This window comes from Babylonia areolata, chromosome 24 (genome assembly GCF_041734735.1).
Source record: "Babylonia areolata isolate BAREFJ2019XMU chromosome 24, ASM4173473v1, whole genome shotgun sequence".
Classification (NCBI taxonomy): Eukaryota; Metazoa; Mollusca; class Gastropoda; order Neogastropoda; family Buccinidae; genus Babylonia; species Babylonia areolata.
The window spans coordinates 45,611,309-45,633,988 of NC_134899.1; the positions used below are offsets into that span (position 1 = coordinate 45,611,309).

The following is a 22,680-nucleotide window of genomic DNA, read 5'->3' on the forward strand; positions in this document are numbered from 1 at the left end:
ACACCACTACCACCACCACCACCACACACAAAGACACAACTGAACATTCACACAAACCCTACTGAACACACACACACACACACACACACACACACACACACACACACACCACACCACACCACACCACACACAAACACTACTGAACACACACATACACACACCACATCACACACACTGTCAGTACTGAACACACACACACACACACACACACACACACACACACACACAGAGTCATTCCTTCATTTTCTCCTTCGTCTACATGCTCACTGTATACAAATATCATGGGATTAATGCAGACTGCAGATAATTGTGACTATTTTCTCATCCAAATCACAAATATTAACAGTATGATTGGTGTTTGGTATGCAACTGATTTCAGATAGCATTTTAACTTCCCTACCTATCATACTTATCTGCCTTATTTCAGCTTCAGCTTAAATAAACATTTCCCAGCAGTTTGTTCTTACAGAGTTTGTCAAATGACTTGTAATTATGTATATCAGTGTTTTATTAACACTGTTTGATAACGTACACACCATTGTATAATATCAGTGTGTTTTGATATTTTCAGTTGTAACTTGTGTTACTTCCTATTGGAGAACTGTTCGTTCAACACAAATACATGCTTACATAATTGATTTCTCCTTCATGGTCTGATTGCAATTGTAATTTCTTATCTTTCTTTTCAAACCATATAGTTTGGAACTGTAAAATGTTGGAATCTGATTGTATCTGCAGTTATAACAGGCACAGTTTATTTTATGAAGCTGTGCAACTGATATGGATAAGAAAAGAACTGTCACAATTGCATGTACAGGATTCTCACACATCAACACTAATGTAAATGAAAGATGCAACAACCAGGTTTGGTTCCAGTGTAAAATTCATCTTAAACAAATTATTACATTTTCTTATATATAGTATATATACACTTTTTGTATCTGATTGTAAACATCTGGTTGTATATAAATAGATAATTAGATATACTCACACATATTCTCTCTCTCACTCTCCAGTCAAAAAGTCCACCAATCTTAAAATAAATAAATGAATTTTTTTAAAAAGATGAAATAAATGAAAAATCAGTCAAGAGTATAAATTGTTATAGTTCATCTAGTCATGTCAAATTTTTGGAATGAATGATTAAGTACAAGTAAGTTAAGAAGTAAACGCATGAATCATTAAACAAATTATTTAGGACAGACAGACAGTTGGACAGATCAACCTGTATAAGAAATAGTACAATATTTGATGAACAAATACAATGCAGAATATATTCACTGAAGGAAAGGGTCGGTGAAAACTGGATGGCAAAGAAGCAAAATAATTCAAATAGGTCAACAATTTAGTAGCAAATGAATAGAATGAAATAATGAATAAATACGGTTTCATGTTTATAAATAAAGTGTTGATGACTTATACATGAAGTGAATAAAATTAAATCAGTGAATACATATAAATGAATATATAAGTATGAACTATGATAAATTTATCCAGTTTATCTAATTGCATGAATGAATAGACAAGCAAAATGGCATGCTAAACAACACAGAATTTATTTCATTACATTGTTGGAGACAGTTAACAGATGAGAGATCATTTGATTGATGTAACAATTAATATAGTGACTGCATGGTGAGTGATTGAATGATTGATCAAATGATTGGTTTTGCAATGAATATCAATATCATGCATGGAAAAGTGACTGAATAATAACTATTAAACAGATCGATAACCTGGATAGGGTGTGTGATGAATAAATTCAAGGAAACGTGGTGATGTGTTTGAAAAAACGTTAAAAGAAAATAAAGAAACAAACAGTATAAAACAAGAAAAGCATGTTATATCTAACTGTTGCCCCATTTCAAATGTAAAAAAAAAAAAATTTGTTTAAAAATGAATAAATAAAAAAAATCGAAGTTTTTTGTTTTCTTCCTTCGAAAAAGTGGGGGGTATTTTCATTGCAACAGTCAACCATAATTTCCTCTTCAGTATCAACAATAAATTATCGTCAGGGCGACACTGACAGCACGTGACTTTCCAAATATGGAGCGTGATGCCTGGGGAGGTTTGTCGCGCGTGTGCGAGCGACATGCCTCGCGACAGGTTTCAAGCGTCCCCGCGACAATGAAGCGAGGCATCAAAAACTGAAGCGCGGCCGACGCTGACGCCCCGTGGGCGATGGGCCTTAATCACTGACCTATAAACACGATCTCAGTGGCCTTAATGCGCTGCGTCAGACTCTTAAATTGTTGCTTGAAATCCTCGCACACTGGGCGCTGCGCGAAGCTTGTTGCTTGTCGCATTAAACTTGCTGCTTGACGCCCCGTGTGCGATGGGCTTAATCCCACTGTCATGTCAACCCCAGCAACAAGGAAAGAAGTGAGAGGGCGGAGGTGTGTGGTTAGGTTGGGTTGGGGGGAGGGGGGAGCTAACCGTAGACAGCTGACGCCCTGAACAGGCTGTGTCTGCAGTCAGTGGGACAGACCCACTTCACAAAACGGGCCACCCGTCTTCTCGCGGGAAGTACGAGGCGGAAAAAAAGAAAAGAAAAGAAAAAAAGAACATTGCAGACGACGCAGAAGAGGACTTAAGGCAACTGCAGTTTAAACTTGAGGGTAAAAATGAACTTTCATCTCGGGGTTCTGCGATGGCGGAGGAAAAGAATCTTGCGAGGAGTTTGTTTTTTGCTGTGCTTGGGAAGTGTGAGTGTGTGCTGCAAGTTTGGCTTCTCTTCGATCTGGGGACATTGGGCAGGTACGTTCTTCTGCTGTCGGTGTAATCTGCATGAACCTAAAGATGGGCCCCTTCGACTGAGTATTGTTTTGAGCTCCTTTCTCTTCCGTTCACACAAATATTGATGCACTCAACACACACGCACGCACGCACGCACGCAAACACACACACACACACACACACACACACACACACAGAGTGAGAGAGAGAGAGAGGGAAAATATGGGTGCATTGGTCATTGTACTAAGTTATGTTTAAGTCCCTCTGTCAGCTTATCTGTGGTGTGTGCGTACGTGTATAATACCCGCAGCATTCTCAGTCTCTGAACGGGCTACACATTTGACGCTCGATCCCTTGTACTTAAACAGCAGACATGTGTACACGGAGACCTACGTCCTTCAGTGTTATGGACTGACGGCTTCAGGAAGTCACAGGTTCTGTTACCACCAGGGACATGTTATTTTTGTGCTTTTTGTTTGTTTTTTTGCCGTCTGGCTTGTACCGTGTTGAGTGTACAGTGAGTGAGTTCCTACCACGCAAATGAAATCAGGAGAAAGACCGATATGTGCAGCAGAAGAAAAGCGGACCCACAGAAAGGCCCCGGAATGCTGCAGTTGAAACAGCACAGTCTGAATCCATCGGTGTGACATGTATTTGTATTTCTTTTTATCACAACATATTTCTCTGTGTGAAATTCGGGCTGCTCTCCACAGGAAGAGCGCGTCGCTATACTACAGCACCACCCATTTTTTCGTATTCTTTCCTGCGTGCAGTTTTAATTTTTGTCTGTTGTGTGACAGAAAGTCTTCGCCCATCGGCCGGTGTTGCTGCATGCCACCCCTGCACATATTGTCGCCGGCGACAATAAGTATAGACCCTAAATGCATAAATTATGTATTCGCCCTGCACAGGCGACAATGTTATGTGCAGACCCTCACTGTATATATTGTCGCCAGTTGTTAGAGTAATAAAACTCAATGTAAATATGGTGACAGTATGACGATGATCAGTATGATAAAGATGATAGTGGGTGCGAGAGAGAGAGAGAGAGAGAGAGAGAGAGAGAGAGAGAGAATGCGAATGTGTGTGTTTAGTAATTGCATTCGTCTTTTCACGTTATGTTATTGTTTTTTTCATTCTCTCTCTCTCTCTCTCTCTCTCTCTCTCTCTCTCTCTCTCTCTCTCTCTCTCTCTCTCTCTCTCCATTGAATATTAGATCAATTGTAAAACGCAGAAAATATTGGCTCAAATTAACAAGACCGCCAACATCACGATTATGTAGACAAGCATACGAGATGCTGCTGCTGCAAGAGGAGAAGGACAAACAGACCTGGGTATTCCACATCAAGAAAACACAAACGGAACATGGATTCGGTCTGGTCTGGATGCGCCAAGGAGTAGGGCACGAGAGCGGCTTTGTATCGGAATTTAAAGACAGGCTTATAGCATGTTACAAACAAAACTGGCACGGAGAAACAGAGAGCAATGTTAGGTATAAATGGTTCTATTCATTCAAATCAATATTTCAAACAGAGAAGTATATTAAGATTATTACAAATTAATGACATAAAGTCTGCTTTGTGAAGCTCAGGCTGAGAGCACTTGGACTGCATGCCAACAGAAGATGGTTCGATTCAGACGTAGCAATATCCCCTTGCCCAATGTTTGGCGAAAGCCCAGAAGATGAAAATCATTTCATATTTAACTGCAAAAGATATGATGAACTGCGAAAAAACTACCATTTTCAATACAGCTCCAGCGCAGAGAAAAGATTTCTTCGGCATGCTGATGACAGAAAATGAAGATATAATACTTTCACTTGCAAAATATGTATCTGAGGCAATAAATATACGGAAAACATCCATCATCGGTCCAAATACTCGTTAATCAATTAAAAATTAGTATGGATTCTATGAGGAAAAAAAAGGAATGGCGACATTTGGATGGTCAATCTCGACATTGTAATTATTTGATGTGTTCGTATTGATATGATGGGTTTTGATGTTGAGGCATAAATACTTATCTTGAAATACATATTGCTATACAACATCAGAGCACTGCACATTGTGAATCAAGCATTATCATACAAAACTCACAAAAAATCAATAGGTAACAAGCATTGATTGCAACTCTGTCACATGGGGGAAATGCTTGAGACAAAAAACAACAACAAAAAGATATGGGTGACTACAAGAAAAGCAAACTTTCACTTTCTGAATAAAAGAAAAACAAACAAATCACCTAAAACATAACAGATGTCATAAATAAAAGTCACAATCAATCTTCTCAAAGACGCAAATGAACAGAAGGCTGAAAAGGAAAGCATCTTCCATACATGCAGCCTGTGAAGCAAGCGGCTATATATATATTTTTTTTAATTTCTTTTCTTTTTTTAATTTCATCTCTGTCAGTTGATAGGATGTGCCAGAGTGTGAAATTCATTCAATATGAAATAGTGTTAAAATTATTTTGTGACATGGTATAAATAACATTTACATTTCCCAATGCAGTTCTGTTCTAATGAGTTAATTTGGTGAAATATCAGTTGAAACAACAATTAAAAGGGTGCTCATTTTCACAGATCTCAAGTGGAAAATCAGTTGTGCTGCATCTTGACTTGATTGTCTATTGGTCTTGTGAATTTTGTCACAGTGCAACTGTCCTGGATTTCTCACTCAGTACATTATATCTTAACATTACATCCATACATAACTACATATCTGTCTGTCTGCCCAAGCTTCCCTGCACAGAGTTCTTTATATTGTTCATATATATATATACATATACATATATATACATACATATATATATATATATATATCTTAAAACATTATTCAAGTGATAACAATAAAGTCATTGAAGTGAAAAAACTGAAATGCATTTCATTTAACCTTGAAAGACTATATTGTGAACAACTGTTTCGCTGCGAAAAAAAAAGTGTGAAAAGCTTATGAAATCAAGTTGATAAATATGGTGACATATTAAAATACACAAGATGAACACATGTTGAAGAAAATCTGATAATTTCTCTTCTGTGATAATAAAGATGTTCTGATTCTGATATATTAAAAAAAAATCATAAAAAATATGTACTGGTTCATGCACAATGGTTCTGGTAACTCACACTCTTTTTCAATCATTACAGTTCTTACATGCATTCATGAGCATGAGACATTTGAGTGAACAAACAATACTGTGTACAAGATCTGTTTATTTCCCAAACTTTTGAAAATTGGCTCTTCATTTTTTTGGTTTCCTGGGTGTTGTTTCCTCATGAATTCATAAGTCTGTGTCCATTTCCCTCTGTTCAGGTTCTGAAACACAAAGAATAAAAGTCTAAATGAAATATAGCAACACACACACACACACACACACACACACACACACACACACACACACACACACACCTTTTGTCTTAATTTTGCCTTACATACATGCCAATACCAAACGCAGAAACACATATACTAAGTGACTGACACTCACTAAATGACTAACACCACTGCCCTATCTAATCCATCTTACTCAGACACACACACACACACACACACACACACACACACCATCTTTGCATTCACACACACACACACGCATGTACGCACACACACATACACACCTTTTGTCCTAATTTTATTTTTTTTAATTTATTTTTGTTGTTGTTATTTTTTACTTTATTTATTTTATTTTATTTTATTTTATTATCATTTATCTTTTCTTTTCTTTTTTCTTCTCAAGGCCTGACTAAGCGCGTTGGGTTACGCTGCTGGTCAGACATCTGCTTGGCAGATGTGGTGTAGCGTATATGGATTTGACCGAACGCAGTGACGCCTCCTTGAGCTACTGATACTGATACTTGTCTTAATTTGGCCTCATATTCACGTCAATCCAAGACCAAACGCACAAACGCAGACTAAGTGACTAACACACAAACATACAACCATAACTTATAACCATTCATTATATATATATAACTGTCAGATTATCAGTGTGTTATTTTCTTTGTACAGGTCGATTATTTTCACTTTTCAGTTGACAGTGTGATATGATTACAGGGTAATTTCTTTGTACTATGCTTTCTTTCCACTGGCCCTGAGTATTTTCAGCAGACTGATAGTGTAATACAATTAAACTAATACCAATAGTATACAATACCTTTCCTACTTAGATAGGTGTCTGTAAAAGAATCCATGGCAAGAAAAAGTCCCCTCTGGCAAATTTCTACCAGAAAAAATATCTCTCTCATAATTGACGTATCACTTACCACTGCTGCTGACTGGAGGAAACAGCAGAAGAGTGCTCCACTGGCATGTTGATCTGTGTCCTGTTCCTTCCCATTTTCATGGTCTGATGTCTTCTCAGTTCTGGGTATCATTCTGATGACTGTGCAGCTGAAGTTTTTGTTTCCTGGGTTTTGTTTCCTCATGAATTCATAAGTCTGTGTCCATTTCCCTCTGTTCAGGTTCTGAAACACAAAGAATAAAGGTCTAAATGAAATATAGCAAGCTTAAAAGGACATTTATTTATTCATTCATTATCACATATTTTAGACTTGGACAGATAACACACTTTCACAAGCGTGTTCTTCACCATCACCCTATCTAATCCATCTCACACAGTCAGATCAGACGAGATCAGGAAAGAGCCAGGCAGCAGAAAGAAAGGCAGGCAAGTGTCGCAGCTGGTGCTGATTGTGCTTGAAAGGGCCAGTCTTTTTCTGGCAGTCGATCCATGCAAATTGATACAGCGGACAGAGACACACAACACACTCCGACGGCCAGCAACAGGTGTGCCACATGTGCCAGACAACTTGGATCTTCCTTCATCATCGGACTGCGCCACCTCTCAGTTCCTTCGACAACCTTACAATAATAATAATAATAATAGATACTTGTAGCACACTATTCAGAAATCTGCTCTAGGTGCTTTACAAAAACGCTTTTGTTAACATAAAACATTACATCAATATTACACACACACACACACACACACACACACACACACACACACACACTGCATACATACATTTTAACATACATATCTAACAGCTACCCAAACACATACGCACACATAGGCAGGCACAAACTTACACACGCACACACAATACACATTCATATACATGCATGTAGTTATGTACACATACATATGTATACACATAGTCAAGCACAGCTAACGCAAAGGAAGTGGACCTGCCACAATTAATCTTATTGCTGAGGGAAAAGGTGAGTTTTGAGACGAGATTTAAAAGATGCGAGGGAATCAGAATGACGGAGGTTACCAGGGAGCTTGTTCCACGTCTTTGGCGATTGAAAAGAGAACGATCTGTGTCCATCTTACTTCTGACGTGAGGTATCCTGAGAAGTCGAGTATCAGAGGAAGAACGGAGCTGGCGAGACGGGGTGTATATATGGAGGAGTTCAGAAAGATACATGGGGCCAGATCCGTTGACTGCACAAAAGGTCAGAGTGGATAGCTTATAGTCTGTTCGATCAGAAACAGGCAACCAGTGGAGAGACTGAAGGAGTGGAGAAACATGGTCAAATTTAGAAGCTCTGCAAATGAGTCTGGCAGCGTTATTCTGAATTCGTTGGAGTCTGTCTAACAGATATTTGGGAAGGCCGGCCAAAAGAGAGTTGCAATAATCCAATCTTGAGAGAACCAGAGAGCATACAAGTGTCTTGGTTGCATCGGTTGAGAGATAGTGGCGGATAGAGCTGAATCTACGCAGTTTCAAACAGGCAACTTTACAGATATTCGAAATGTGCTGTTGGAAGGAAAGAGACTGGTCTAGGATTACACCAAGACTGCGAACAGAAGGAGAAAGTGAAACAGGTGTGCTATTGATCAGAACAGAGTCAGGAAAGGAAGGATGTTGACGAAACTTCTTTGGACAGGTTATCATAAATTCAGTCTTACCATCATTTAGTTGCAGCTTGTTGAGAGTCATCCAGTCCTTTAGGCCAGCAATGCACTCCTGTGTTTGAGTCACCAGTGCATCAAATTCAGCTATGGAAGCCGACTGATAAAGTTGTGTGTCCTCAGCAAAGCTGTCATGCGACATCGCATGATGACTGATGACATCCGACACAAGAGCCGCATACAGCACGAAAAGAACAGGACCTAGGACGGACCCCTGTGGGAAACCATATTTTAAGGCAGATACTCTAGAGTATCTACCATTTGCACACACTTTCTGTGTACGATCTGACAGGTAAGATGTGATCCATGCTAGTGCAGTGTCACGAATACCAAAGGAAGTTTTACAATGACAGTGAGTCGGCAATAGAAAGTACAGTGGCCGGGTTCTTCTTCTTCTTTCCCTTGACTACCGCCTTCATTATTGTGAAGATTCTGTTCGATGCTGGCGTTGTGAAAAATTTCGTTGCTGCTTTAACTGACAGATCCATACAAAGACGTTTGAAGGACAAACACAGAAATATAGCGTTTCGAAAGATTGTTTTACGTAAGTCTAATAGTGCAGATGTTTTGTTGTGTGAGTCGGATGATATTGTTCTAGAACACTCGTGCACCACAAACAGTGATGTAGATTGCACATACTGGTTTGTAAAATAGCATGAAAAGAACATGTTATAAGAAGAACGTGTTAAGCTGTCCAAACTGAGGAAAGGAAAACGCATCCACAACACACAACACACCGACACCCAAGCACGTGCAGAACGAGGCCTGCAAACGCTTCGTGGCCTGATCCAGTTCATGTGTTCACTGCTGTGCCTCGCCTTGCCAACTGGACCACTTGCCAGTGACAATTTCGATATTGACAATAATGATTGTGTCAATTGACAGTACATTTAAAACAAAACAAAACATTGCCATGGTCTCCATGCCTGTGACATCGCGTCGCGATTACTGATGTTTGTCGTGTCGCATTGCTGAATGGGCTGAACAGCTGTATAGCAATAAAATTCGTTCGTTCGTTCGTTCTCTCTGTCTGTCTGTCTGTCTCTCTCTTTCTTGTGCTTGTTTGATTTTTTCCCCGGAGGGCCGGATGTAAAAAAAAAAAATTAAAATAAAAAAGAAGAAAAAAGATTATATATAAAAAAAGCAACAACAACAACAACAACAAAAAAAAAAAAAAAAGCGCGTCCTTGCTTTTTCCACTTCTCTCATTCGTTCAGTTCATTCATTAATGGGTTGGTGGAGCCAGAGGAGACTTAACGAGGGCAGCGAGAACGGCCATAAAGGAGGGATGGGGAGGAAAGGTCCGTCATTTGTCCGCCACTCCTAAGCCCTCATGAGACATGCCCAACAGCTTTATACCCCGTGTGGGGGCTTAATGGGACAGATACCTTTGATTCCTTGTCAGTGGAAGATGAAAGTGAAACGGCTTGGGTGTGACAGGTTTATATCGTATTACAACTTGCCTGCTGTTTACTGTGTGTTATATGTGACAGCACACACACACACACACACACACACAGAGTTTCCGTTCGTGTTCAGCTGGCTGCCACGTTGACTATGTACGAGTGGGCCGTTGTGGGTATGATCCTTTTTTGTTGACAGACAGCCTTTCTGTTTTTCGGTGGTGAGAGCTGGGTTGAAAATATTCGTATGAAATCAAGTGGTACATCTATGTGTGTGTGTGTGTGTGTGTGTGTGTGTGTGTTGCAGTCAAGGAGATGGAAGCCAGATTAGCAGGTGGTCAGTTGTGTGACCCATCCTCTCTACCGGCTTCCATTCAGCTTCACGTGAGTCTGTCTGTCCTGTTTGTGACTGTCATCGCCCTGTCGCGGAGTCAGAGTGAGCGTTCTCAGAGTGGAGATTGGTTTATCTGTCCCCTTCCCACTTAGTACTTGCTGTGGTTGAGACAGCAGTGTTTACTACGCTGATAGCGTGCTTCCAGTGAAAAAAAAAAAAAATATATATATATATATATATATATATATATATGCAGACAGCAGAGGGAGTGTGTGTCGTGTCTGTGTGTCGGATTTAATAAACATAATTGGTATCTAAAATAAAAGACTTTGAAATGCTATAAGTATATAAGTACAATGAAATGCAGAAATGCATACTTTGAAGTCTTATTTTAGATGTATTATCAATAGGTATTGCTGAGTATGGTATTCAAGCCATCTTTTTTTTTTCCTCAAAGCGTGTTTGCATTGCATTTGCAAATTGATAGCGCTCTTTTTCTGTGTGCTTTCAGTGTCGAATGTACCGGAACAATGTCATCACTGGCAACCTGTGCGCTCCCCTCTGCCTGCGTGGAGACATTTGTGACGTCACCAGCACCTACGGCAACGCCCACAAGGAGGTGATGGTGGCGCAGTGTCGTGGGTTCTGCAAGCACGGCTACAGTGTCAAGGCCGTCCTAAAACATGACGAGGTGACCGCCGCCCCTGAAGGATATGACCAGTTTTACAGCACGCTGAACGATACAGCGGTTGACAATGATGCCGACTGGAAGGAATCCCTCAGAAGACTGTTACGTCACCACCTTCCTGGTAACTCCTCCGTAGTAGACAGGCTTCTCCGGGAAATGCTGGGGGGAAAGCCAGCCGCCTCGAACGGGAATTTCTCTTTCTTTGCTTTTTACAACAGCCTCACGCAGCTTTTCCAGCAGAAAGAGTACGTGTTGTTTCAAGCTTACAGAAATACGGGCGTTTTCCCCAAGGTGTACGGCACTTGTGGACCTCTGTACTTGGTGGAGTTTTGTGACCCGATCCTGAATCAAGACGAACAACACGACAGAGCATTTGCTTTGAACAGTTTACTCGGCTGGGACAAAGAAAGCAAAGATGGACCCGAGAAAGGCAATGTTCAGACCGTGCGTAACTCTGTGGTCTTGCTAGAAAATCACAAAAACACTGACAACCACATTCATCAGACTGGAAATACTTTGTTTGATGAAATGGGGGACAGGCTCTTCGAGGATAAATCCAAACACGTTTATATCCAGCATGGACCGAAATTCGGCCGTCATCATTCCTGGCCTGTTCTAGCACACGCTGCTATCAAGATATTGCGGTTACTGGAGTATTTAGAACAAGAAGACACGTTCTCGGGGCACATCCATTTATGTGATCCCAAACTGGAACACTTTGCCATTGGGACAGATGACAGGAGGTTGAAACTTATTGATGCTGATTTAGTTCTCTTTGACTTCAACATGGCGGCAGAACCCGAGACATCGGTGGTGGACACAGGCGTGTGCACAGAGCACAAGGACTGCAGTGACGTCATGTGCAGGGGATGGTGCTGGAAGGGGGCGGGAAGGTGTGCGTCACGACGCGTCAACAATAATCTGCAGGTGACTAGTTTCGCACACGGCATTGTATTATCATAACTAGCTGCGTCGTTATGCATGGCGTATTGTACATTTACAGCTTAGTCTTTTGTGAAGGACTATGACTCTCAAACTAGGAGGGGAAATTGCACTGGCTGTTAGTGTTCGGCGGCAGTCTTGGGCGCTAGTTGGCCTTTGGGAACCATCCCCACGCCGACTGTCCTAAAACCCTACTGGTCGAGAGAGTTGGGGTGTAACTTGGGCAAGACACTCTCCACTATTATCAAATTCTAGCCCAAATAGTCCGGGCAGCAGTTAACTCCTCTGCTGTTATGATGGTCATAGTTGAAAACGACCGACTATCATACATTGTGCAGCGGTAATGGTGATAGTGTCAGCTCATGTGAGGAGTCGGGCTTCTCCACAGCTAGGCGTGTGGCTCTTGGCACATGTTGGCGTTAACACGCTGGATAGGTGCCACTTGGCGAAGACAGTCTGAAGCTTTGTTGCAGACCCTATAGCAAGCCAGGCCATTACTAATTCAATGCAGGTGCGAAGGATACACACCTGGGCCAAAGAACAAGGGGCGGTAGTTCTTCTTGCAGCTGCAATGAGGCTGTTCATGTTAGAAAACGATGAAAGTTCTCACAAACGTCTGCGCCTACAAGCACTGTGTTGTAAAGACTGAGATGTGGGATTTGGGAGGTGGGGTGGTGGGGGTAATGTACACAAAGCGTACCTGTGCATGCAACGTTTTCCGTCTGAACCATATGATTAATTACTTAACTGATGTTAGTGAATGTATTTATGTTTGGTCAGTCACATACACGTATTCACAGACATGAGCATACATTGTATATGTGTATGCGTGTACGTGTACGTGAACGTGTGCGAGAGAGAGAGAAAGAGACAAGACAGGAAAAGACAAGACAAAATTCTTTATTTTCCTGGATAATAGATAAGCACCGGCGTGCTTTTTTACACCGCCCTGAAACAGGGTCCACACTTCACAATACTACATTATATAAATCATTGCATGCACTACGCAATGCTACTAAAAGTCATGAACTGCGTACACAATACTACATAAAGGCAAAAGTATGGTAATGATAAGATACACACACACGCGCGCGCGCGCATTCACATACACAGACACACACACACAGACACACACACACAGACACACACACACAGACACACACACACAAGCGTGATATTAATAAACTACACAGGGAAAAAAACATAGAGAACGCACTCTCTCTCTCTCTCTCTCTCTCTCTCTCTTTCCCTCTCTCTCTTACGCACATTTACACTTACACACACATAAGCATCATCAAATACTATACTAATGTGAATGTGAAACAGTAAGTCTAATAGAGCTCCACATAGTCATAGCTTTGAGCCAAAGGAAGCAAATAATTGCACATAGAAAATAGTATATGAAAATAAAAATGTCACAGGTGAACGAGAGACAGACAGACAAATAAGGAAAACGAGGTAACACGCATTGAAATCATCTAATCAACACACACACACACACACACACACACACACACACACACACACACACACACACACACACACACACACACACACACAATATATATATATATATATAGAGAGAGAGAGAGAGAGAGAGAGATGCATATATATACAAATATACATGAGGACTATGCGCATATCGGTACACATACATAGTTTCAGTTTCAGTTTCAGTTGCTCAAGGAGGCGTCACTGCGTTCGGACAAATCCATATACGCTACACATACATAGATACATCGAATTAACAAAGGAGCAAATGGCAACTACTGCATGAATATAACTACATTTAATAGAAAGAAATGAAAGAACCGAGAAAGCAAATAGAAGTAACATGCATTATAAACGAATGAAATATTATAATATAGTACTTCAATTCACACAAATAGACAGGGGTGCAATATGATGAGGTGTGGGAGTGAGGGGTCATGGGCAGCCGTACACAGCAGGAGTCAATCGGTATCAACAAAATGGACAATACATTACACTGTCATAAGGTGGGAAAGGTAATGTTGTTGTTTTTTAAGGTAGATGGGCAGTGGTGTTGTTTAATTATTTCTGTGAGTGAGTTCCATAGAGTGGCGCCCGAGTAAACCAAACTGGATTTGAATAAATCAATTCTTGGGATTGGGATATGGACTTTTGGGGGATTCCTCGATGAATCTACAGAGAATTTGTTTATTAGTGTTGGTGGTGCATTTCCTGTCATAATCTTGTGCATTGTTATTCCTTTGTTATACTCTAATCTACGGACCAGAGGGAGAATATTCACTTGTTTATAGTCTGAGTCCAAAAGGGAAGTCTTTTTTAAGTGTACCAGCTTGAGCTCCCGTTTATGAAGATTTAATAATGGTTTCATGGTGTTCACAGTGGCGAAGTCCCATAGTGTTGTTGCGTAATCTATTGCAGACTGGATATGTCTTGAAAAAACAATTTCCGTGAGTGGAGGTCAAGGAGGTGCTTTATTTTGGACAGTTGATGATTCTTCTCGGCTGTCTTTTCGCAAATGGAAGTTATGTGAGGAATCCAAGTGAGATTGTTGTCTAATATGACTCCCAGAACCTTATTATCACTAACCTGTTCAATAGGTTCATTTTAAAGTTGGATGGGAGGAAGTTTATCGATATTGTTTTGCCTCTTTTGTCTGGTGATGATCAACATGCATTTTGTTTTCTGTGGATAAAGAGACGTGTGGTTAAGTTCAGTCCATTGAACGAGTTCATTAGTACTTTCTTGTAAGTCTTTAGCAAGAGCGGTAATATCAGTATGGGATGTGTGGATTGTTGTATCATCCGCAAAGAGTTCGCACGCGGATTTTAGATGGAGAGGCAGGTCATTTATGTATATTATTGAGAATAATAAAGGAGTTAAACAGACCCCCTGAGGGACGCCATAGTCAAGTACTGCTAGCGCGGAGACTGATGAACCCATTGCCACACATTGTTGCCTGTTTGTGAAATATGATTGAAGTAAACTAAGACTACTGTTTGCCAGTCCATATAGTTCAAGTTTTCTACGTAAGAGGTTACGGTCTGTTATATCAAATGCTTTTTTGAAATCAACAAACAGAACACTGCAGTATCTGTTGTTATTGATATTGGCAAGCCAGTCATCTATAAGATTGACTAATGCTGTGTGGCATGAATGTTTTTCTCTGAAGCCAGACTGAGCTAGCTGGATGTAAAAGCTCATCGGCAAGAAAGTGATTAGAAATGTGTTTGTTTATGTGCTTTTCTAGTGGTTTCGAAAGAACAGAAATAAAGGAAATTGCCATATAGTTTGACGGATCGGAGACGTCTCCTAATTTGTAATTATTAATAACTTGTGCTTTCTTAAATGTGTTCGGAATGTACTGAGTTTTTGTCAATACACAGATTATAAATGTACGTCAGTGTATTCATGTATCCGTGATAACTGGCGCAGCTAGAGAGAGAGAGAGAGAGAGAATGCGCGCGCGTGTGTGTGTGTGTGTGTAGCTCTCTATCTCCTTTACTGTGATCTCTGTCCATGTCTCAATCTCTTCTGTCACACAGACGTAGCATTTATAAGTTAGTTCTGATCAGAATCAGGGGCTGTTTGTTAAGACGTTCACAGCAAGCGTTGCCTTTTTGTGTGTGTTTGACAGGGGATATGTGAAAACGTGTTTCTCCGCCCTTCGCTGGAGTATGGATTTGTCTTTACCGCCTTTCCGGTGGCAGTTTATGATGACGTCAGCAGGTCCTTGTGTGAGTGTGCCACCAATGTCACTGGTGTATGGCAAGGAGTACCCTTGAAAATGCCGCCTGCCTCTACGGGGAGAAAGCTTGTGGACGTTTTGGAGAACTCCCTGAGTGTGGAGAACAGCCATGATCTGTTGCACATCGGAGGAGGAAACGATTTGTTTTTCTTGTTTGAACATTGTAAATCGTTCGACCAGTCCTTGATGAACGATTGAAGGTTGAACTGTAGAATTCAGTGAGGTCCGTACAGCGTACTTTTAGTAAATGGGCAAACTTGAAAAAGGAAGACTGACAGACAGAGAAAACAGAACTTGTGCAGTGAATACTTCACATCGTAATCAAGGCCTCTAGCGTGTGAAAAGTGTCTGTGCTGAAACGTGTGTCTAACATCTGTCACTCAGTGACCAGTGTTACCCCTGTTCCATCTTCTGCAGCACAGGGATTTCCGCCGACAGGTTGTCCGGCTGGTCCAATATGTTTCTGATATAACACTTTTCCCACTTTTGTGTGTGTGAAATAGTCTTTGAACAGCCTTTTGTCTTTCTCTTCTTTTTGACTCAGTTGTGTAAACAAAGTGAGTCTATGTTATAACCCAGTGTTCATGTGTGTGTGTGTGTGTGTGTGTTAAACTTTAACATTGACATTTTCACTGTAAATACTTTGCCAATACCAAATTTGGATTAAACATAGTAGGAAAAAAATCTTCACAGTCATACCAATAATAGGTTGTAAGTCTTCCGAAATAAGCCGTTATTGCGGATCATTTACGGCTTGTTTCGTTTAGGTTTGTTCCGATTCCAAAAACACTACAATACTGTTTCCCATTTGCTGAAAAGTAGGCTATGTTTGGTAAGAAGATGGGTGGTATGACACCATTTTTCTTGCTCGCATTTAAAAGAAAAGAAATGCAAATTATGGACAGAACACATACAGTACATGACACCACCGACGTATTTACTGCACATGAATATTCTGAAGTGGACACTGAATTAACTAGAATGAACATTAAAGAAAATTTGAATCAACAGTTTCACTGAGTTTCGGTCAGCCTTGTCTAGACTGGTCTGTGCAGATCCTGAGAAAACGTCTACATGTTGTGGTGTGCCTGAGGCAGTCATGTTATATGACGATGCTCTTCATGTCAAACGACGGAGCTTGTCAACTTATACGACGGTCTTCGTGTTATACGACGGTCCCTGTCATGTAATACGACGGTCCTTCTCAAGTTTTATGACGGTCCTTGTCAAGTTATATGACGGTCCTTGTCAAGATATGTGACGGTCCTTGTCATGTTATACGACGGTCCTTGTCACGACGCAGATAATAAAACTTCCTCTTGCAATCGCACGCACTGCAATGTGAACCAGTAAGTTTATGTAACATCTCAGTGTTCACCCTTTACGTCATAAAAGACCAAAAACAAACAGGTCCGCGCGTGTGTGTGTGTGTGTGTGTGTGTGTGTGTGTGGTGTGTGTGTGTGTGTTTTACCCGAATAACACTGCAGCGTCCAGCCACACAATCTTCCATTCAAACCACAACCCGCAGAACACAACAAATCCTGTTTCGTTCCACTAACCACACAAGCTCTCCATCATTTGTGCAGTCATGTGTGTTTCGTTAGTTTCATATTATCAGATCCAAAAGACAGTTTCGGGTACAGATTGTTTATTCGTGTGAAGACCATTAATTTTCTCATCATGCATTGTTCGTTTATTCATTAAACAGTCTGTTCATCTAAGATGATGATATTAGACTGAACTCTCATCATGCATGAGTGAATAAAATACAGAAAAGAGCAATGACACGTGCGTAAAAATGGTAAAAACGGTAACCTCCATCTGCGTATTTTTAACACTCTAACACATCAGATGTGGATTGAACCATGTAAGTAACTCAACATAGTAACACGTTCTTCTTCTATACTGGACCGAAACTAACTGGGATGTGTATAAAATCTAAGCGGAATGTTTCGTGCAGCCAAACTAATGAAAGCATAGCAACAGAAAAGAAAATGTAGCTCGCTTTCAGTTCCATTTTTGACAAAGCACAAATTAAATCCAGGAACTAAAAACCAGAGGTACACACACACACACACACACACACACACACAGAGAGAGAGAGAGAGAGAGAGAGAGAGAGAGAGATTCACTTGCTTGAAATTCGTAAGTCCACTTACTCTTTATTGAAGCCGTGTCGGCGAGGCTCTACGCACCATAATTTGATTTGATTTGTTGAAGCCTTATTAAGTTATATCTATACCTTTTTTCCTGATGAAAGTTGGGTATTCTTCTGCTTGGAAAATGTGTATAAAAGAACAGAAGCGAGAGAGAGTGAGTGAGAGAGAGAGAGAACAGAACAGAACGAAACAATGAAATAAAATGGAATAATTAAGCTCCACCCCAATCCCCGCCCCCTAAGGAGGTGTGAGCATGATAGAGAAAACCACATGATTGTATGACACACAGTATGAATCATGCAAGTGTTTACAAATTTGTATATTAGACAGCCATCTCAATATCATAACATTCAAACAACAGCAATTTAGGGATTATTACACTTCACATTTTTGTGTAATTTCCTTTCTGTTCAACCTGAATACCTTCCAAAGATAAATCATTGTTAGGCCAAGGTTTCCTTGCCTCTTATTATGTTCATCCGATATGAATGTGAGTCGGGAGGTCGGGGTACGGGAGGAGTGGAGATTAAGAGCGCACGCACGCACGCATATACACACATGCAGTACACACACTCACACACAGAGAACAGCAGGAGCAGCAAGCAGGAGAAAAGATGCATACCCTGCGATTTAACACGATGTTCCGGACACCCACAACGAGATCACCGTTATTCTGGTAAAGATGCTAACATAATTATATCACTGTTGACGTTTGCCAAAAGCTTTGTTTAAGGGTCAAGAGCATGGGAAAGATTATGTATCACGTGCACTAACCGGAAAAAGTATAGTTTGACCATCCTCTATAAACCTCATTCGACATCAGTAGGATTTTGAAATGGGGTGGTCAGAAAGACTTGCCAGTTCAGATGTAGTCCATTTGAAATTCACAGCTTGCAACGTCCATGGACAGGCATTCGTCCTTACAAGTTCTATTTCGCAAAACGTGACCACGTTTTCAGGCTGTACAAATCTGAAGCATGAATATTTGAATCACGTGTGTAAACAAAGTGAGTCTATGTAATAATTTGGTTGTCTGTCTGCGCATGCGTGTGTGTTTGAGGGATGGGGGGTGCAAACTTTAACCAGTTCATTTTCCCTAGAAATGCTTGTCAGCCAATACAAAATTTGGATTTAAACACAGTGAAAACAATCTTTACACTCATACCAATGAAATGTTGTAGTCTCCCGGAGTAAGCCGTATTTCCGGATCATGACAGTTACTTTCGTTGAGGTTACGGTTCCGGAAAAGTCGACTGGGTTGTTCCCGATTAGTTCGCTGAACATTTAAAAATAGTAAAATATTGTGTTTCTTGCAATTTACATAAAAGATATATAAATCCTGGGCAGAACACATAGAATAAATACACTATTGACGCGTTTACTGTATATTCTCAAATACATTCTGTTTTACACTGTTCCATACAAGCTTCTTTCCTTTTATCTCAGTTCGAAGCTCGTTCTATGGATCATCTACTATCTCGTTAAGAGGACCCACTCTGTTCGTTTCCATCAAGCTCTTTTCTCTTTTAAATCAGCTTCAACTAGTGCCCCCCAATGAACAGTTGTCACCTGTCCTATTCACATTATATACCAATGACTGCACTGGTACAGAAACAACACTTTGATCAAATACTCTGATGACTCTGTCCTTGAAGATCCTTCTAACTCTGACACTATTTTGAACAAGTTGAGATCTTTTCATCTTGGTGTAAGGAGAACTATTCAGAATTAAATGTTGAAAAAACGAAAGAAATGGTTATTGGTTTCAGGAAAAGTCCGACCCCTCTCCCTCGTCTCTTTATCAACGGCACACAAGCAGAAAGAGTTAGGGAATACAAGTATCTAGGAACAATAATTGACGTTAATTTTACATCCAACACCTGTCACATCCAAATGAAATGCCAGTCTCGCATCTACTGCTTACAGAAGCTCAGAAACATTCAGGTTAGTCCCAAAATCCTTCAGAGTTTTTATCGCTGCTTCATTGAATCAGTTTTAACTTTCTCGTTTATCTGCTGGTATGGAACTTTAAACGTGGAGAACAAGAACATATTGAGTAAAATTGTAAATGTGTCTAGCAAAATAGTTGGCGTCAAACAAGAACCTTTGAATGAGTGTACAAACGACGGATGAAATGAAAATCAACACAGATCATAAGCAATGGCAGCCATGTACTATCAAAATATCACTAACCCTTACCTTCAGGGAAACGCTACCGATTTCCCAGTCTGAAAACTCTTAGAGCCCGCAACAGTTTTATACCCCAGTCAATTCAGTTCTTAAATAATTGATCAATCTTAATGCACAACTATTGTTATAATGAGTCTGTGCATGTGATGTGATGTGTGTGTGTGTGTGTGTGTGTGTGTGTGTACTTTAGATTTTGTATTATATTTTAAATACTGCTAAATAGCTTAGTTTTAACCGTGTATACATGTCTATGTTATAGATTTGTGTGCTATTTATTTATGCATGTGTATGGCTGTGATTATTTTATGTGATGCTTAAATTAACTTAGCAGTTAAGCATATTTTCTTTTATGTATACATTTACGCTGATATTGAATGACTGTGATCAGTGGGTGTTTATGATTGTGAGGTTCCACATTAACTTGGCATGTGAGCCTTTTATTCCTTTGTGTGTTCATACCGTACATTGTTTATGTAGCGTACACGCATGAATTTCTCTTATTGAGATAATAAAGTATTCTGTATCTGTATACTGATTTAACTAGAATGACCATTATTTTAAAAAATTTTTAAAAATTTATTAAAAAAAAATTAATGGACAGCACACCGAAGGCAGACATGTCTTTCTGACAACTCTTAACGGTCCAGGAGAAGAAAGAAACCTCAAGAGGGATAATGTAAAAGACATGAAATGTAATGTAATCTATAGAATTGTACAGCACATTTCACATAAAAAAAATGTACAAAAATGTGACTAATGATCAATACGTTGACAACCAGACAAGGCAAAGGCAAGACAAGAAGTTTATTCTACATGCCCCCTGGAGTCATTGATACAGTTGACACATCCATCTTTATAAAAAGTGATGTCAAGAACAATTTTTAAAGCTAACTTTAGCAAACAAGCAAATACAAATCAACAAGTCAATTTTCCTTAGTACTCGAATAATAACGCAAACAACTATATACAAATCAACGTTAGAACGTGTAAATTTTCCAAAAGTACTCAGTTTTTTCCTCTGTCAATAGACATAGTTCTATCGAAATAAAATGGGTATGGAAGAGACAGAGGATTTCCATTTAAACGTTTTTTTCTCTCAGAAACCAGTGAGTAGAATATTGTATTGAGTTTGGATGGGTTCTATAGTATTCTATAGCATGTAGACAAAACTTTTTGTCTGGTGTTTTTAAAAAGAAGGGCACGGAAACAAATAATGAAATTCATCAGCAATATTGTTTGTGGTACATTTTTCACAGATTCGTTCATTTATAGGTAAAAAAAAAAATTATTGTCAAAACGCTGTTTATTAACAGGCAGTCCATTATTGCTTGTTCTAAACTTTATTAATTCAATTTGACGTCTGGGACGAAAGTGTCTAACGATGACGTTATTTTATGATGTGTGACCACAAAGCTTGACGTGCACAGGCATGAACATGATTTTTGTAGCAATGAGAAGCATCTGACTGTGCGGCTGTGTACATCGCTGCACCTAAATCAAACTACTGGAATAATCTCCAGCACAGAAAAACACCATGCTGAGTTTTGCAAATTTCACACTGCAGGATGTGCGAGCACTCTAACAGTAACGTTCACTGAGGAAGCATATGTATTTTGAGGCATAGTCTACTTACATCATCAAAATAGTACAAGAGCTCTTGTGTTTCTACCCAATTAGTCAGTCTCTCTCTCTCTCTCTCTCTCTCACATACACACACACACACAAACACAGGGCCCAATACGATATTCACAGAACTATTTTAAATATGAGCGAGGGCAACATAGTACACCGAGCAATCACATCCATTCTGGTTTTGAGACAAAAGGCAAAGAAAAATGGAATCTGTTTCCTGAATTATTTTGCAATGTTCAGTGGGCTCTGATCAAATATCCAAAACTGGGGATGGGTCGTTCTGGTCCGTCCATTGACACTACAAGTTAGACTGAGCATGGCAGAAGTGTGAACTAAACATCTGCAAAGAACAGTGCCATACGTCAGTCATTGGTGACGAAGTTGTTTTTTTTTATACGTCCAAAGCGTGCTGAATTACGTTAAAAAACATTCTTGTGACAAGAGAGGCAAGGCCTTCAAGACTCACTTGTGATACACTTTAAAAAAAAAAAATCTAATTGTTAAAATGTGTTCTGTATTTGTTACTATAAAGCTTCGGGTTAAAAAAAGAAAAAAAGAAAAGAAAAAGTCCTCACCAAATTCGAACCCCGCGTGTTCGGGTGAGAAGAAACTGTCTTACCCATTACACTATCGTGGCTCCTTAACTGACGTTCTAAAATTTAATATTTGAACATACTTTTTAAAGGGCGATAAATCAATTGCGGTATTCGCAGTGAGAACGCTGTTTAAATCATATTATTCTGGTGTATCTTGGGCATTCAAAAAATCTTTAAAGGCAATAAAAAAAAAATTCTTTTTAAGTCCGCGGTAAAGGAGACGTGGCTATCGCAACATTTAGCCGTTTTCTCTAGATCTAGATAGATGTACAAGTTTAGTTACACCCGCCGGGAATGTAGTACGACACGGTCGATTCAATTTCTCTTTTATGTTCATTCTAGTTTTATAG

General features: G+C 39.9%; 1 protein-coding gene across 2 annotated transcripts; it reads left to right on the top strand.

The window, feature by feature from the left end:
• The first annotated feature begins 2,466 nt into the window (after window positions 1-2,466).
• LOC143299230 (divergent protein kinase domain 1C-like) lies at window positions 2,467-22,362 on the top strand. Of its 2 annotated transcripts, XM_076612432.1 has the most exons (4): window positions 2,467-2,757; window positions 10,360-10,436; window positions 10,898-12,001; window positions 15,642-22,362. In XM_076612432.1, exons 1-4 carry the CDS (start codon window positions 2,625-2,627, stop codon window positions 15,948-15,950), a joined length of 1,623 nt encoding a protein of 540 aa, XP_076468547.1. In that variant the 5' UTR covers window positions 2,467-2,624; the 3' UTR covers window positions 15,951-22,362. The 2 variants fall into 2 exon arrangements, with proteins under 2 accessions (XP_076468547.1, XP_076468548.1); XM_076612433.1 differs by lacking the exon at window positions 10,360-10,436 and having other exon boundaries at window positions 2,649-2,757.
• Window positions 22,363-22,680: the final 318 nt, after the last annotated feature.